Source organism: Platalea leucorodia (assembly GCF_965183815.1).
Source record: "Platalea leucorodia genome assembly, chromosome: 5".
In the NCBI taxonomy this organism is placed as follows: Eukaryota; Metazoa; Chordata; class Aves; order Pelecaniformes; family Threskiornithidae; genus Platalea; species Platalea leucorodia.
In genome coordinates, this window is record NC_138827.1 from 94,903,523 (window position 1) to 94,922,725 (window position 19,203).

At 41.9% G+C, this 19,203-nt stretch overlaps 1 protein-coding gene across 1 annotated transcript in view; it reads right to left on the minus strand.

The window, feature by feature from the left end:
• Window positions 1–8,768, minus strand: part of ZRANB3 (zinc finger RANBP2-type containing 3) — a 52,031-nt gene extending 43,263 nt beyond the window's left edge. Inside the window, exons 1-2 of the mRNA XM_082313098.1 lie at window positions 8,696–8,768; window positions 749–907 (exon numbers count right to left, since the gene is read on the minus strand). Coding sequence (XP_082169224.1) covers window positions 749–900 — 152 coding nt within the window. The 5' untranslated portion in view covers window positions 901–907; window positions 8,696–8,768. The remainder of the gene's footprint in view (window positions 1–748; window positions 908–8,695) is intronic.
• Between the last annotated feature and the right edge of the window lie 10,435 nt (window positions 8,769–19,203).

Sequence of the window (19,203 nt, forward strand, 5' to 3'; positions counted from 1 at the left end):
AGACCTCTAAAATGTTATTACTTTTGAAAAGAACAACATACAGTAGTTTCATAGCTTTATGTTGCAATTGCCTAAATTTTCTAAAATTTATAAACATGGAAATAGCATTTCCCTTCCCTCCTCTTTGCCCCTGTAACTCAGTAACAGGCTCTTACTCAGCAAAACATTTTCAGCCTCTGCTGCATAAACTATTTTTCTGATTTATCAGGTACTTAATTGTTGAATGCCTGCTCTATCAGTTGCTGCATTTGCTAACTGAGCACTCTGCAAGGCTTCTTCTGCTCTGCTGTTGCAGCTCAGTGAGTTCCAGAACACCCTGATTACGTGCCAGAATTGTACCAAGTTTAAAATAGAATACCACACAGATGCATCAAGATCTGTTAGTCATTCTCTTAACAGCTCTACCACGCCATTAAGAACTAAAGAAACAAATGTGAATTAACTTATTTTAAGAATTCTCTATTAACATGACAAAAAGGATGGTCCTACTGATATCAACCTCTTCTTATGTGTGGAGATCTTTGCTACTACAATCCTCTTTCGCATAATGCATTATTAAACATTTCTTCATCCTCTGGGGAAAAAACAAAACAATCCCTCATTTTAAACCACGTTATCTTATAGTTTACAAAAAAATTCTGTAATATAACTCACCTAAGAGCTGCTGGTATTGCATAGTCTTTGTGAAAATTAATTTACATTTACCTAAAATAATTATTTTTAGCATATGATACAATAAGGATTTTACCTGCCACTTCTCTGAAGTGCAAATATGATGCCTTTCTCCTGAAAAGGAAGCAGTTTCTTTCTCAGTCTTTCAGGTAGAAAGGACAGCTTAGCATCAACATTTTCTGAATAAGAAGCTTCAAGTGTAGGTGTCTCCTGGAATGTACTAGCCATGTTGAACCTAAGGGAAACAAAACCAAAAGAAGACATCTTACTTAAAAGACAGGTCTGCAATACGTTACAGAATAAAGCTTCATGGAACAGTAATAATCACTCCATCTTGAAACATTCAATATCTACACAACTCTTCTCAAGTCTTGAGAATTCTCCCTAGAAAGCATAAAATAATGCAGATGATGGAGGAAGAGCCCATCACCTCAGTATCAATAAAATACTCTTAACTATTCCAGTATGAAGAGGTCAGCCTGTATCACCTCCTCAATGCTAAGAAACAACTAGTTAAGAAAGTTCCCTATTCATGGATGACAGTTATTAGCCATACAAATACAGCTAACTTGTAGACATTGAAATATAGCTCTTTTAGTAAACGTTTTTCATAAAAGTTACAGAAAAAAGGTTATTTAACCTTCTGATGATGGAACTAACAGTCCTCCAAAATTTTTAATCCTAAGAATCAAATGAGGAAAAAAGAGCAGAATATGCCCAGTCTGGGGGAAGGGAAGAAAAAAAAAAAAAAAAAAAAAAGTAAGGAACTTTACTCCCCTCAGAAAGAAACAATCTTAAACCACAGAGTCAATGGAAATTCTCATACTGTACTTCAGACTAAAAATGTGGATTCTTCATACATTTTTGTCCAAGGGGACAGGGTCAGAGAAAAAATACTAGCTTTTGTTCTCTTATAACTTCAATAGACTTTAAACAAACGAACGGTTAAAAAGTTCAGTAGCAGTGCACTAATTAAACACAAGGAAAGCAACAAATCCTTACATCAAAGCATTACCTAATTATTTTGGATTCGTGGCCTGTGTGAGGAGCAGGATTACCTTAACGATCATAGGAATAATCAGGCAAAATATGCCTCCTGGATTGTTAACAGTAGATATTGTACCACCAGGTTTGACAGCAAAATTCTGAACATGTTGCGCTCAGATTTTTTTGATACTGACACATTTCTGAAGCAACTTGGAAGAAGTCAGATATGATTTGGCAGGATCAACCATTATATTCGCAAGAAATGTGCTGAGCTAAATGGTCATTCACTTCAAGGATCTGCAAGACTAAGTAACCTATTTTTTTACACTGACTGGTTACAAAGACAGACAGACCTGGGAACAATGCAAATGGTTAAAGTAATCAACATAATAAAGCACGATCATGTAAAACAGAGTTTGCAGCAGTTTCCTTCTGTTGTCATGGAGTACAGGTGAGGCGGTAAAACAAACAGATTGATTCAGATGAAACTATATGAGGACAACGTCCTCAGACATATGGTGTGAATTTTGGGGTTGTCCTATGCAGGGACAGGAGTTGGACTCTATGATCCTTGTGGGTCCCTTCCAACTCAGGACATTCCATGATTCTATATGCCACAGTGAAAGAACAGCACCTCTGTATTCCTAAAGAACTCCATTTATTAAATTTTAGCTACAAAACTTGATGTACACTCTTCCAGCCGAAGTTACACCCTCTTCAGTGAAGAGAACCTAGCTATAACTGCACTTCAGCACTGTATCTATCTATATATAGCCCAAGTTGAAAGAGCCTGGGCTTTTGTTCTAGCGCGACTATACAAACATCTTCTGACACTCCATCTTCCACAGGCCTGCATTACACTAAAACTGAGAAACCCTTCCATTGGGATGGGAGGGGGGGTTCCTGCTGGAAGTTTTCCAAGTCAGTGGGAAGCCCCTGGCCCCCGAGAGCCCCTCTCCATGGTGCTTGCCCCGCAGTGCACGGAGCCCCTGGCCGTGGTGCTGCAGGATGCGGGAGGGGGATGTGCCGATTGTTGTAGAACCCTAGAAAAATGAGGATTTGGGGCTATCTTGTCACAGGCATCACCTGTCAGACTAATGACATTCAGAAAATGAGTAAATGCCTTTTTTTTTTTTTTTTTGGTTATGTGATGAATTATGGGCATACCTATTGAGATATGCATCGCAGACTTTCAGAGAACTGGAAAGGAAATGCTGTAGACGGGCCTACGGTCAAGTCCCGTGAGATTGTCATTGTGAAAGTATTGAACAGTCTAACATTGGAGAACTTCTGTGCATACCTTCTTGGGCATCTATGACCACTTCTACAAGGAAGTGGTGTGTAACCACAACCATTTTGACGTACCATTCTGCTGGACGATGAGAGCGAAAAAAACGAATGTAAATGTAAAATATTGAGCAACACTCAAAGCTGAGGCATAAGGGTTGTGTTTGCCATTGCTATGGATTTTGTTCTATTTTGTATTAAATTACTTAGCTGCTAGAGAATCTATTTTAAGAAGCATATTCTTGAAGAGTTATCCTTTGTCCCACATATAAAACCCTAGAATTATTATTGCACATTGTCCTGGTTTCAGCTGGGATGAAAGAGAGCTCTTTTGGAGAGCATGAGACTCTCAATCTCAGGGTCATGGGTTTGAGCCCCACGTTGGGTGCCAAAAAGGACTGTCGTGGTTTAACCCCAGCCAGCAACTAAGCACCACGCAGCTGCTTGCTCGCTCCCCGCCCCTGCCCACCCCCACCCCCCGGGTGGGATGGGGGAGAAAATTGGAACGGTAAAAGCGAGAAAACTCGTGGGTTGAGAGAAGAACAGTTTAATAATTGAAGTAAAATAAAGTAGTAGTAATGGTAGTAGTAGTAGCAATAATAATAGTAATACACAAAACAAGTGATGCCCAATGCAATTTCTCACCACCCGCTGACTGATGCCCAGCCCGTCCCCGAGCAGCGGTCGCTGCCCCCAGCCAACTCCCCCAGTTTCTATACTGAGCATGAGCCATACGGTATGGCATAACCCTTGGGCCAGTCTGGGCCAGCTGTCCTGGCTGTGCCCCCTCCCAGCTTCTTGTGCACCGGGCAGAGCATGGGAAGCTGAAAAGTCCTTGCCTGGTGTAAGCACTGCTTAGCAGCAACTGAAACATCAGTGTGTTATCACATTATTCTCATCCTAAATCCAAACCATGGCACTATACCAGCTACTAGGAAGAAAATTAACTCTATCCCAGCTGAAACCAGGACACACACATATAAAAACAACAACCCTAACTGGAATCATAGATACGTATGTGTGTGTATATACACACACTTAAGGACTTCTGTATAAACATGTTTTCAACCCTGGTCTCAAAACATCTAACTCAAGGTCTGAACACCTGATGTTACTCACTAGATGGGTGTAAGTGATTCACACAGCAATAAGAACTCCACAGCTAGAGAGAGGCTGCTGTTGCACTTCCAGTAGCACAACCAAGGTACAGAAAGCCCAGTTCTCAAGCAAGTCTGGTACTATCAGGAGAAACACAGGATCTTTTCTCCCTAGATTCATATCGGGTCATGCACTCAAGGTGCTAACCTAACAAGAGACAAGCTCAGTGCTGCTAAACCTCCTCCTGATACAGACTTCTGACTAAAGACCTTCTAGAATATAACCTGTCCAAAGATGAAGACGGATACCTTCTGAATGTCAACGAAATGGCCAGTTAAAGAGAAAGGAAATCTGGATTTCTTTTGCAAACCAGACATTCTGTGTCATCTAAGTGTGATGGCACTATTCACTATGGCTTCGCCCGCCGCCCTCCCCCCCCATTTTTATAAGTAGAATCTCTTTCATATCTTTAAAGAAACAATATTCTTGTACCTTGGGCCTCTGGAACATTCAATAGCAGATAAAAGTACTATGATCAGTATCAAAGCTCTTTGATGCATGTCCATCACTGAACTTTGCTTAACAGAAGAAGGAAAGCCTCTGGCTTGTCCTGTATACCCAAGAGATGCATTTCACAGAAAAGAAGTCATAAAGCTCTGGTAAATACCCACTTCATCTCTCAGCTGAGCGAACAGAAATGTTTCGGCTCTAACTGTTGGGAAAGCAATCATAATCACTTCAATAGTTCTATCACAATATTTTCCACAGAGTATTTTTTTTTTTCCTCTAAAAGCTGATTAAGGTACTTCAAGACTGCTGGCAAAAAACAAACACTAAACATTTCTGTAGAGCCAACCTTAAAGAAGTATGCTGCAGGATTGGTGGACCCAACCAACCTGTTCAACACTCAGTTCTGTGATTCACCCCTAAAGAAAATTTCTGACTCATTTTCTGTGATGATTCTCTATTCTACAAAAGCAGAGAAAATTATATACTTCTGATCAGCTTGCTACATAACTTGTTGTGAGTGACAATATGAGCATGAAATATTAACATAATTATCTTTCTGTTGAACTAGATTACGACAAGATTCTTTCACTGAAACACTGAATAAAAACCGTGCAGTTTCAGAAGCATAAATCTAAATTAGGAGGCACATATGATTCATCAGTACATAGCAATACTACCATAAAAAATGTTTCTGCATCAGTCACTAATAAGGTTAAAACTGACTTTGCAGATCTATCTTAAAAAGCAGCAACAGCAACACAGAAAGCACTAACTACCAGACATGCACAAGTTTTTGTTTATTTTTTCCTCTAGGTGAATAATTAAAGAAGTGAATGGTGAATAATTATAGAATAGGTGAATAATTAAAGAAGTCCACATGCAGTGAACAATGACTATTATAAAAACATATACAATCACTAGCGTGAGCACAAGACAAGACAGCAATATGAATTGTGCGTTACTAAACCTTTCACACATTGCTCCTTGGAAAGGCAAAGTAGTGTGCATAATCGCATTACCCCAATATTCTCCTAATTATCAACTTTATGCTCCAGTCCTTTGCCTTTACCTTATCTACGCTACTATTTTAACTTGGACTACAAGCTTTCAAAGATGGACTTTGCCACCTGCTGTGCATGTATAACCTACCACTCTCATGATTGATTACTATGGAGTTCATGGCAAGTAAAAAAATACCTCAGGTAAAATATTTGATGCTTGAGACGTGATTGCCTGAGAACATGCACTTCAGAATGAAGTTTTAAGAATTTAGATAACTAAAATGCACTTTTTTTTTAAAGCAACACTTCCATAGTTCTTCCCCAAACATTTTAAGTTTCCTTCAATTATTGTAAACACGCACTTTTTAATGATCATACAAAGAATCATACCCTGAAGCTTCAAAGATCTCTGTCACAATTTCTGAATAAACAGCAGTGATAAAAATCCATATGCAGTCTATATTCATACCCACAGCACTACTTTATGATACCCAAAGCTATAGAAGGCACTATGAAAGGTATACTGACCCCATGAAAGATTTATTTTGGTTGCGTAGAAAATGAGAATGAACAGTGATGAAACAAGACAGAGAAAGAAATTAATTCCACCAAATTGCCTTTTATTGATTTGCTAAAGTAATAATTATACCGAGAATCAATGTTTTACTTGTGTATAATGACTTTGTCAGTGGTGGTCATTTATATTTTGTTTTGAGACAGATCAATTATGTACATCACTGTAGCAATGTCAACAAATAGAAATAGCCTTTTTAAAAAAAAAAAAAATTAGCCAGTGTAGCAGAAGACCAGTTTGTGTCTGTTGTTCTACCCATTGCAGATTTGGAAGCTCTAAGAAAAGAAAGATTAGCGCATGTTTTCTCTAACTACAATTTTTCATTTGTTTCTGTGTCCTTAATATGTTGTAAGAGGCATCCCGTCAACCTTCCCACATCTCTAGATCACAAGCTCTGGAACTTCAGTTTTCTCAGACAAAACAGACCCTAAAAGGTTTGGTGTGGAGACATAACTTCACTCAGAGAGTTCATTCAGCTACAGCAGTTTTATGAGTAAGAAAATAAAAACTGTATGGTATTTTCCTCAACTATTTTAAAGGAAATCAAGGATGAAATAGCTGAATTACTAAACCCAGTAACTTTTCATCTAAAAGTGCTTTAGTATCTCAGGACTAGCTAGTGGTAAATAATCCCATTTTTTAAAAGCAGTAATGGGACTCATGGAACTACAGCATGGTTCATTTATAGGGCATAAAAAACAGTAAAAAATTATGAAGTGCAGAACTCGTGAACACCAGGATAAATGCATCTATTTGGTGGGAGTCAATGCATCTTTTGTAAAGGTGAGTCTTATCTTTCAAGTCTGGTAAAGTTTTTTTGAAGGGGATCTACAACAATGTACCTATAAACTGGCTGATGCAGTCCAGTTTCCACTATTTTTCAAAATTAACTAAATTAAAACAGAATAAGTTTTATAAACATATTTGTATAGTAACTATAATTTCCAGGAAAACTTTTGAGAAGGTCCTTCAAACTTTTAAGAAAACTGAACTGTCATGTGAAAAAATTGCACTGAAAGTTTTTAAGTACAAGCAAGTAGACTGTTCATACATGAGAGAAACAACATCAGCAATATTTCAAAGGAATCTGCTCCAACTTCTATTATGTTCAATAAATTCATAAATGATCTGGAAAAGTAAGTAACCACTGAGGGATAAGGTAAGTATAAATACGAGTAAAATAAAATAAAGAAAAAACCCAAATTTGGAATTCTTTCTGTCACTGCTGCTGCTGCTATACCACATTTCACTACAGATACTTATCCTTCTGGGGGTATGTATTGAGACCCAACTTGCTGAGGATATTACCCCAGGTGGTATGTTTCTTTATTGGAAGGTTGGGTGCAAGACTGATAACTTCAACAACTACTTAAGTTTTGCAATAGCCGTTTGTCAACACGAGCTGATATCATAATATGAACCCACTATTTATTTTTACAGACCACTAAGTATAGCCTTTTAATGTAGCTCAGTAGCAGATGCCTAAAATGAATGAGTATTTCCATCAAGAGTTTACTTCAGGAATTTCCTCTTGATGCTCTTAACTGCTCCATGACTGTACGTTCGATAAAACTTAATAGGGAATTTAGAGGCTCTAAGAAAATCATGGGACCTTGGCTGATTGATTCATCAACCATTTTTCCACTAGTGGAATAATAAAGAACTGAAAAACTACCCAAGTCAGCGGAATACAGCATTTTTAAAAATGTTACAAGCAAAAGCAATCAGACAGAACACAGGACATCACAAAACTCTGCAGTTTTTCCCACAGGCCAGTGTACTGGGATTGAGGAAAACATACACCTTAATACCTGCCTAGGGGCAAATTTTTTTTTTTTACTTACGCAATTCCCTGTACACAGCAGCGTCCTGCGATAGCAGAACTACCTGAGCACATGCTGCGGTAACCCAGCAGCAGCAGCCAGGGCGAACAGAACTAGCGGGACCTTCTGGCACAAACACGGGCTGAGAAAGAACAAGAGTCACCTGGAAGCCTGCTCCTTTACACCGAGCGAGTCCCAGCTGGGGCACCCCGCTGCTTCGCGGGGCCAGGCCGCGCTCCCGGCCCGGCCTCCACCTCACAACGGCCCTCCGCCTCCTGCCAGGCCACTGCGCACCGCACCACCGCAGGGAACAGGCTGGAAACGCGCCCCCCCCCGCTACCCTGAGGGGCCGCTCGCAGCCGAGGGCCGCCAGACCGGACCCCGCCGAGCCGCTCACGGCTCCTGCCGCCGCCCGCGCCTTCGCGGGCTCTGGGCTCAAACCGCCGCCGCCCGGAAATGACGCACGGCCGGAGGGCGGGGAGCGCACCCGCGCACGCAGCCGCGCGCTTCCCGCCGCTGGCCGCGCGGTGCTTCCGGGCCCCGGGACCGTTTTTTTCCTTTATGTTTTCTGTTCCCCTCTCTCCCCGCCTCGGCTCCCCGGGAGCGCGTTAAACGGCATGGTCCTGCCCGGCGGTGCCTCCTACCGGCCCCTGCTTCACTCGGATGGTGCGCGGGGGAGAGAGAGAGGGCGGGCTGAGGGAGCCGGAGAGGGCGGAAAGGGGGAAGGAAAGCGGCGCGGTTACCTCAGGGCAGAGGCCGCTCCGAGAGAGGCGGGCTGGCTGGTGGGAGAGGGTGGCGTTACGGGCCGGGCTGAGCGAGGGGCCCGCAGGACGGGCAGCGCCGCCCGTTCTAGAGGTTGGCGGAAAGAGCGGCTGAGGGCTGGAGGCAGGGCGAGGGGCCCGGGGCGCGAAGGTGTGCGCGGCAAAGCAGGGACTACAGTTCCCAGCCTGCCCTGCGCCGGCCCGGTTCTTCGTGCGCCTGCCGAGAGGGCTAGCGAGGGGCAGCCGGCAGGGCCGGGGCGCTCCTGCTCGGGATAGGCGGCAGGGGAGGGCTGCTGCCGCCCGGGGGAGGGGGCCGGGGCAGCGGGCCCGGCGGGCTGTCGTTAGCCGCCGAAGCAGTGCGTCTGCGGCCCGCCGCGCTGCCAGTGGTCGTCGGGTGCCCACAGGGGGCGGGCGCGGCGGTGCCGGTCTCCGCGCCAAGGCGGGGTTCTCGTTGGTGGTCACGGCCGTCCGTCAAGGCAGCGGCGCCCTGCCATTGGCCAATGTCTTTCGGGCGGGCTTGCGCCCGCGTAAGCGCTGAGAGGCACTGCTCACCGGCAGTGCCGGGGGAGGGCGCCAGGCCGCTAATTGGCCTGCGCGGCCGTTAATCATTAGCGTTCCGCGCGGCTATTGGCGGCGGTGGCGGGGCGGGGCGGGCCTTTCTCCCCGCCGCGGCAGCAGGAGGAACCCGGGCGGCTGTCGGGGCTGGCGATGGGGTTACGCGCCCCTCGTGCGTGAGCCCGCCGCCGCGCCGGCCCCAGCCCGCCGGCCGCGCTGCCGCGGTAAGGAGCCTGCCGCCCCGCCGGGGAAGACGCCCGGGGGGGGGCGGTGGCGGCGGGGCCGCGCACTCCGCTGAGGAGAGCGGGGGAGGGGGGGGGGCGGTCGGCCGCGCCCGCAGTGCGGAGAGCGGGGGGCAGCGGCTGAGGGGGAGCGGGCGGGCCCGCGCGGGGGAGGGGCGCGTGCCGCGGCCGTTGGGGCGGGCTGGCGGCGGGGCCCGGCTGCACCTGCACGGCGGCGGGGCGGGGGGGGGGGGGGGTCCCGGTCCGGCGGGGAAAGGCTGGCCCCGTTTCCCTGCCCTAATATAGGCAGGGCTGGCCGCCGCCGGCGGAGCGGGGCATGGCACGGCACGGCGGCCCGGAGCTGCGCTCCTGCACCGCCCCGCCGGAGGGGCCGCCGGTCGGCCCCGGGGCAGCGCCCTCGGCAGCCCTGCGCCGCCCCGGCCCGGGGTCGGTCCCGGCCGCGCTGTCGCCGTTACTTGTTGGGGGATGTTGGTCCCTGGGCAAGCGCTCTCCCCGGGAGCCGGGGTAGGGAGCCGGCTGGTGGCCCTCGGAGCGCTCCGAGCCCTTCGGGTGGTGGGCTCGAGGGGTGCCAAGCGCTGCAGGGGCGGGTTTTTCGGGTTTAGCCCCTCGGGTTAGCAGTTTGTAAGCGTGCTGCGCTCGTATCGGCTATCGTGGGGTCCTATTTAGATCTCCCCTTACGCTGCCGGGGGGGCGGGGGGGGGGGGAATGTTATATTTGTGCTGCCTATGATAGTGTTGAAAGAGGATTGTTCTATTATGTTTTAGGTTTTGTTTTTTGTTTGTGTTTTTTTTTTTTTTTCCTGTTGCATGTTGGACAATTCTGCATGTGGATATATCTAGCATACCATAATCCAAAGTGTAAGGAGAATCGAGAGCAAACTGTGTCACAGTCTGGTTTTTACAGTCTCTTTTAATAACATTTTTAAATGAGTTTTCAGCGCTGAAGAAGGGTTTCACTTTATGAGCGAGACAGAGTGAGACAGAAAAAGTGAGGCATAGCTGTTTCTTACACTGAGTCTAAGAAGAATTCAAATTATTCACACAAAGATTTGCACAAATTCTATTTTTCGTAATTAAGCCTGGAGTACGAGATACACGTCGGTGGATTTGTGTGGTCTTTACAGAAAGCTGGATTAGAGGTGATGGAAAAAAACCCAACATGAGTGATGGATACTTTATTTAGGGTGCATTGTCAGATAATATAATCTACAAAAGCGTGTGGTGTTTTGTAGTGGTTTTCTAATTGTTTTAAATTTTTAATATTGATGCCCTTTTTTCATTAGCCTGAAATTAAAGAGATCTTATGTACCTAAGGCAGAATAGGGGATATGTTGGTTTGGTTTTTTTTTCTCTTACAGAGTGTCTGAGAGTAGCCCTTTTGCATTGAGGCATTAACTCGCAATTTTCAATGGGGTTGCTTTCTCATGTCTTGTCTTCTGCAAGGAATATTGTAGTTGAGACTTGCTTTTTGGTTGAATACTAAGCGGAAGACATGATCACAGCAATCTTACAGTGCAGTATTTCTTGTGAATATTAGATTAGGAATTTTATTATTATCAACATATTTATTGTTGAAGCGAAAGCAACAAAAATGAAGTTCTGAAATTATTTTTCAAAAGGTTTTATTCAAACAATTTGCTATTCAGGAGAAAAATGGCAATGGAAACATGTTTTCTTCGACAGCCTTCCATTTGTTTGTTACAAATGATAATGTTATTGCCAAGCAGCTAATATTGAACATTTGTTTTACAGTAAATACTGTGACATTGAGGGTCTGAGTATTTTGTAGAAAATCTGTAATTTACAGCTTGTACTCCTTAATTAAAAAAAAAAAAAAAAAAAGCCCTAATGGTAAAGGTAATATAAAGACGTGTGTTTTTAAAATGTTGGAAGGTCAAAAATGTAGTACTTGTAACTTCATTGCTCACTATTGCTAGGTCACGTTTTAATTTACGAAACTGTAAATTGCTATCAAGATCAACTACTACTTTTCTCAGGCGTAAAAATGGGTTTGACTAAATATTAGTAATTTTAAGGGTTGTGCAGCGTACTGGGTTAGGTTTGTTAGCAGTTTTCCGGAAACTATTTGTTAAAGATTTGGGAAGGGTGAATTGCTTGAATCTGTTGCAGTGGACCTCTGATTATATTTTATTTTTTTGTGTGTGTGTGTGAAGGAAAATCTGAGGAGACAGATACTACTACTTTCCTCTTTCTTGTCGTAAGCATAATTCTGTCTATGCTTTTTTCCTTCCTTTAATGTGTGTTAAGTTTTTGTTTTTCATTTCTTCTCATGTTTCAGTATATTTGCCTTACATCATAGTCTTACTTATTTTATACTACTTGCTTAAAGTCTGTCCGTGAAACTGCTTTGAACTAGCTGGACGTTCTAGGCGAAGTGCTTTAGGTATAGCTCTGGGTATGAAACAAATACCATGGTTTTGTGTTTTGTTCAGTTGAAAGGTGCTGTCACTTTGCTCCAGTAGCTTAGGTTAATTTAAGTTCATGTATCTTTGTATCACCATTTTCACACATTTGCTTCTCCCCAGAGTTAATTTGACTAAGAAATGTAGTGCCGCATCTTTTTAAATACAATGATACGTTTAAAGTTTCAAGGTACTGTATTCTAGGCTCTTAAAAGTAGTTGATACAGTTGCATTTTTTGGACTCTTTGGGGAAAATGGGACTTTTGACAGCATGTTCATAAAGAGTGGGTTGCCAGATAATGCTAATGAATCAATATAAGCTTTGAATTGGCCACCATGTAGCATACATTCAATTTTTAAAAACCTTTTAATATATATTGACAGCATTGTTCAGTTTTGGTGAGCTAGACAACTCTGTGCTATAACTTTTACTACCTGCATAAGAATAGCAAAAAGTTTGGACATCCTGATTAGTGATAGCCAATAGAATTATTATTAAAGTGTATAGATGCTGACATTTTCCAGCGTACTCTAATTCTTCTTATTTCATAGATATGAACAGAGTTAAGCAATAGCCAGTAAATACAAAATACTGTAATTCATGGGTGTGACATCTAAGGAGCTTTCATAGAAGTAGTAGAGTATTCCGTAATCCTGGCGCCACTAGGTTGGAAGGAGTGCAGAAGTGTTGGGGTTTGGGAGCCCGGTTAAGCTTTTAGTGGCAGTTTTCCCACCTACATTCCGCCTACTAATGGCTGGATAGGAATGGCCCAGGGGCTTTTGTTAAACGCTGCATTCCAAATTGAGCCTTTTAGTAATGGAAAGATGAGTCGTTTGGCAATGCAAGACCTGAATAATAAGGTCATTCCCACCGTACTCTTTAGGCAAGAAGAATCTATGTGAATGCCTTAACGTGGTGCTTGCTCTGGGTGATAGGTAGCATCTATGCAAGCCCATTAAAGTAGGTTTTTTGTGTTTCTTTGTTGGCTTTTCTTTAAGGTGGTGGACTGATGCACTGTCTAACAATGTTAAGAGATTTTTGAAAGTGGTATTGGAAACCTCTATTTCTAGGAGACCATAAATCAGCAACACATTATGATTAAATATTGTTGGAAAAATTGTACTTTCAGCCTACCTATAATCTTATTTCGATTTCATAACTTTTTGAAGGAGTACTCTAGAGGAAATAATGTTTGAACCCAGATTTATGGAAGCTCAGCAGCCTTAATTACAGAACAGCCTCCACTGCTACTGTTGTGCATAAGTTAGTCTCCTGCAGTTTAATGTATGTGTTATGAGAATCCTGTCAATGTGTCATTTTATGATATGAACTCTTCTCCAATATATAGAATTAAATTTCCAAGAATATTGTATTTGGTTATTGTATGTTTGTATCCAGGCTGCTGAAGCAAACTGTAGATTTGAAGAGTATGGCTGCAGGATGCTTATTCAAGGGTTTCTCTTCTCTTCTTGGATCTGCCCTTGGATCTCTAGAAGGGAATGGGGCATTATCTCTCTGCAGCCATTGGTTTCTGCATAAACATTTATATAGTGCATTGTTCACGTGTCTTTGTTCATCTGCTGCTAAGTTTTACTGTTCTTTTATCTCTTTCCTAACATCAATTCTTGTTATTCTTTAATCTAGAACTCAAAAATTTGTGTATAAAATGGAATTGTGTGCTTTATTTAACGCTCTCGACTTTCCCCTCTGCCCCCTCCCCAGGTTTATTTGTTAACAAGTTTGTACTGCCATTTATGAAAGGTCTTAGACCATTCCATACACGTGATTGGACAGAAGGCTGAAGCTTGTCAGGACAAACATCTTAAATTTAGCATAGCATAGTTGCTCCTTCATTTTGAAAGCATAGTTTTGAATAACTTGCATTACCAGGTCAAGAAATAACCTCTAAAAGGCACGAATGTAGAAGGTGTCATTGTTGGATTTGGTTTAGCTGACCGTTCTTAGCAAAGATCTGGTGCAGAGTCTTGTATTTTTCTAAAAAATGTTTTGTATGATCGGCTAGCAGTTAACCTACCATACTTGTTTTGAAGAAGTGTATTTGCAGCTAAGTGAGGTGTAATAGCTTTCTGTTAGTGTCCCACTAAACCATTTTACTGTATGTTACAGTGAAGCAGGATATGAATAGATGTTGCTGCTTGCAAGTACCTGCCTTTGTGAAAGAGGCCATCCCATTGACATATCCTTAGCTTTTTGTTCTTACCCTTTGTCACCCCCTCTGATCTATTAAACGAGCTGTTATTGTGAGGAGTTTCTGAGCATTTCACTTTCAGCTGTGCAAGATGTAGCTCTCTTATTTATTCTATCAAATTGAAACATGTATAGGGAGGCTCACAGGAGCAGTTTAACTGGCAGATGGAGGAAATGGTGACTGGAAGTGAGATCAGTGACTTCTTCAGCGCAGCTGAATCTAGAAAAGGCTGTTGGTGTGCAGCTGGTGAGTGAAGTTTGAACTAATTCGAGGGCTTCTGCCAACAGCAGATTGAGGAGCGTTCTCACAGTCCTTTTTGATGTCAGAGCTTTGGGCATAAAAACCTCCTGCTGGTGGTGAGTAGCTGGGAGCAGTTGCATCATTGACCGGCATGCTGGATCCACAAGAAGATTTCCATCTGTTTTCATATTCTAAGTGAGCTCAGAAGAATTCAGTATGTTCTTGTGGAGATACAGTAGGAGTTTTGAGAGGCATTGGAAATTTGTTGACCTTTATAACTTAGGCTTTGATCAAACGTTCAGTTTTTGCGCCAAAATGATGCGGTAGCAAAACTAGTAAATCAGTTTACGGGGAATTCTTGTCCATGTTATCACAGAGTGATTTGGAGCATTTCAACGGAAGGTACAGTAAAAAGCCTGTTTCCTTCAAAGCATTGTAAATCCCTCTATCTTTTGGATGAAGAGCTACATTTCAGGTTCAATGTACTCTGTAGGTGTTCAAAGAGTAGAACTTGATGCCAGGATTAGATTCTTTTCCTCCCTTTCTTTGACCATCTATTGAATCTATTCCATAACTTAAAGCAACAACTGAACCCTTGCCAATTTCTGTCTTCCCTTATAAGTAGCTTGAATGGTTAGCATAGCTACATAGAATGTCAGTACCTTGACTCAAAATAAAACTTAGCTTGTCTTTTTGAGTTGATGCATCCTTATCCTTCTTGTACTTGGGAAGCCAGACTATTTCCGAACAAGAATTTTTGCCTAACGGCTTTCCAAGGAAAAACCAAGGGAAGCTGACTAATTTTCTTGTGTTAATGGCTATTGCATATACTTCAGTGGAAGAAAATGTGGTAAAATGGATAATTGGATACTCGTATTATCTGCTGATAGTAGTTCTACTGTTGGAATTGACAATAACGAGTCTTTGATTTTTTGCTTGCAATGAAGATTACAAATGATTACTGTCCTAGTTTAGGTGTTGTGGTTTCTTTTTTGTTTGAAGCACATCAAAGTGATCTTTAATGTATTTCCTTTGCAAATAATCTCTAAAAAGGATTCTAGGCATGTCTTTCATTGCACGTTGCGTTATTGTCATGGAAAAATAAACTACTCTTATAAGGGTTTAAAACTATACCACAGCCCAGTACCAGTATTGCTCTGAGGTGTCATCCTTGTGGTATGGATTGGGAGGAGGAAGAGGACATGCAAAGCTCTTAAGTGACTTTATGGAGGCTGCCATAGGAATACTAATGCCTTCTGGCTAGACTTGTGGTCTAGTAAATGGGTATGAATCTTTCACACAAACTGTTGTGTCAATTTACAAAAATGATACGATTTTCATCCCAATGCTTTGTGTGGTAACACTACGCAGGTCCTGTTTCCCTCTCTGTTTTCAAATAATGGCTTCTAGAGAGGAACACCTGTATTTATGTGGGCATTCTTGTTACTGGGAGAAGCAACCCGAGTCCAGCCTGAGCTTAGCTAGTAATGATTTAAATACAGAAGAGCCTTCATCCAGCATAATAAGTAATACCATGTTTTGACTAAGAATTCTGAGCTCTGAATGGTACCTTTAGACTAAATTCTTAAAGCAGTAATACGAACAGAATAAATGACGTTACTGGGCTAACCCAATTAATGCCATGTATGATATTCCAACAGTTGGCTGTTCATCATCAGGCAAGATGACATCCCATTAGTTGCTACTTAATCTTGTCTTTACAGACACTGTAAAGTTTAATTCGCAAAGCGCACAGAGCAGTAGTCCTTATTAAGACTTGCATATCAAAATAGTAGTGAGAGCTGTCCCAGCTCAGAATACAATCAGCTTTTTATCTGGCCTTTTCTGTTGAAATATTGGACAATGTTAGAAACTGGATTTGTGTGTCTATCGTCTTGGTCCGTAGCAGTGTGCAGGCCTAAAATGACAATGTTCATAAAGACCAAGAAATGTGAATATGTAGGTATTCTGTCAGTATCTCTTCTTCTTGTCCTATCTTCCAATATGCAGTGAAATACAGGCTATTTTTAAGCAGGAAACAGTTTAACCTATTTTTGATGTGTGGAATAATTAGGGGTGGGAGACCTTGAAAAGATTTTTCAGCTCTGATCAGACAATGTGTGAATTCAGACATGTTTTAGATCAGTGGTGACAATTCTAAAGCCTGTTGCTTGACTGAGATCAGAGTGATCTGATGGGGTTCTTAGTTGTCTGGCTAAATATCTTGTCTCCTCGTGCTGCTTCAGAGAGGCAGCAGTCTCCTATAGGTCTGTGTCATATCTGCCCACGCTAGATGTCTGTGTCTGGGCGGCTGACTAGCTCTTGATATGACAAGTAAGAAAGTCCTCATGCATGAAGTTAACAGGCATTCAGCTTTAATACTGCTCATAACTTATTAGCTATATCAGTAGTTGTTTTCTTTATCCATATTTTGTTCATGTCTGCATATACTGGAGTTACATGGTTATAATGGCAGGGATTCTAAAGCTTTTAAACTATGTTTGAATTCAGAATGCCTATGTACTATATAGAGGTTAAATGTAGGCATGACTACTATAAGGAAGATGGATTCTCTCACATGTTTGATGTTATAAGATAGACTTCCACAGAAAATGTTGGGGGACATAAAATTGATTTTAAACTATTCTTTGAAATTTTTAGAAATAAAATACAGGTAAGTAGACTTTCTCCACCTTCTTTTAATTTGAAGGGAAAATTCTTGCTGATCCTAAGAAGGCTTCTTACCAGGCTAATTGAAAGTAAAGTTGGATGAACAAAAAATTTTCAGTTGTTTCCCACTGAATCTAGGCTATCCAGGTACTCTGGTGTTAAATAGCAGTAATTATCAGTAAAATAATGGGATGTTTGTGGGCAAGTATGCAACTTAATGCACTGTGCACTGCATGGATGTGCCTGAAGACTGGAAGCAGAGACTCTGTGGGTCATTTAGTTCAGTCCCTTCTTATTATAGGAAATAGTCCTTTCGTAACTGTGTCAAACTTTATCTTAATGTTAATTAAATTGCTAGCTGTCTTCTTTCCTGCTTGGATAGCAGCTGTAAAATCTGGTTCTGTGATGTCTCCTGGCCTCCAGCCTGGCTGACTGTGGGAAATTTATAGACACATGGTTTTGTGGCAACATTTTACTCTAGCTTAAGTAGCTCTTCTACCCGTTATCTACTACAGCCACATGTGCCATCTAATAAAGACCTGTCCTGTTCAGTCTGTGTTTTGACTAAGCTAGAGGCTCTTTTTCAGTTTCTTCTTCAGCTGCCTTGTTTTTAGAATGAAATGAAGTTTTCCATACAAGTTTTTACCAGTGCAAATACCATCTTCCATATAAGGTCTCACCAGGGCTTTATTAGAATCGCATTTATGCTTCTGTAGCTTTTCTGAGAATTACTTGAATGGTGGGTACATCTTACTGCATCTACCTTTTACAAGGCTACATGGCATTGTGGGTTTAGTCGCAGAATCAGTACTCATCTTAGCATTGGTTAACTATTTATCTTACATCTTATTTCTGTTGGATGACTACTTGGTTTAAGAATGTCTGTTATTGATTACAGTCAGTACTGTTATCAGAATCCTTAAGATCATCTTTTTGCCTCTACTGGTGGTACTTTCCATATTTGTGATCAAAAGATGTTAGTATTATGTCTCCTGTAGCAGGACTGAAATGAAACAAAGCTCCATTGCTGACCCCCTTGCCCATTTTCCCCTCACGGTCTTACCCATTTGTCCCCTCTTTTAGTCTACTTGTTATAATACCTTTTGTTAGTAAGCCTTCTAATTACTAAAATAATTTTTGTTAATCTCCATTGTCTCTACTTTACCAATTTCCTGTATAATACCACACATAATTCAAATAGGTTAGGCCTACTCCGTTTATTTTTTCCTAAGAAATATTACTTTATTAAATAGAGCTGTTTGGCAGAATCTGTTACACATGTTTTTCTGTCAACTCATTTTCCATTGACTTTGCTGCCTTTGATTCATTCTTTCCTTTTAAAATCTGTTGAAAAGCCAGGCATACAGTTATTTTTTCCCTTATGTTTAGTTCTGTGCTTGTCATTCTAACATCAAATGATACCATCATGTATTTTGTACTGTTGCAAAAAATCTCTGCTTTGGGACTTCTGATATGATGAGACAGTTCTTCTGATTTTCTGTAGTTAGTGGGTATGCTGTCTTCAGCATTTACATTGTGAACCTTGTTTTTCCTTTGAATGTACTCTTTCAAATTCAATTTCAGATGTGCTGTAGTGGTTTTCTTCTGTTCTTGTTCTTTTTCTATTTATACGGATAATGAACTTTTTGTTAGTAAGTTCTGACTCAAACTGGTAACTTGTGTTTCTGACTTCCAAGGCTTACCTTTTGGTTGATCAGTCTGTTTTGAGGTGGGCTTTTTCTGCGGGTGTTTTGTTTGATTTGGTGTGGTGGTGTTTTTTTTTCCTTCCTCTGCATTTTTTCATCCAGCTGAATTTGCAGTTATTCCTTTTAAAGGGCTCTTCTCCCTTCCCAGCCCCTTTTCCCTCTTCCTTAGGGAATCTGTAGGGAGGGCCAGTTACATAGGTATTTCAGAGAAGATTCCTTAAGTAATTAATCTACACACATAACATTGTTAAATACTACATAAAATTAATCAACATATTTTCATATATATTGTTGTAACTGGTATATCTATGTAAGGAAATGGTACATCAAGGACAGCCTGATTATCCTCAGTCCCTGGATTGTTGTAGCCTGAGGCTGTATCAAAGCCCTGTCCTGGACTGCCTGTAAAGTAAAGCCTTTTGGTCGGAGAAATGCAGGATTCTAA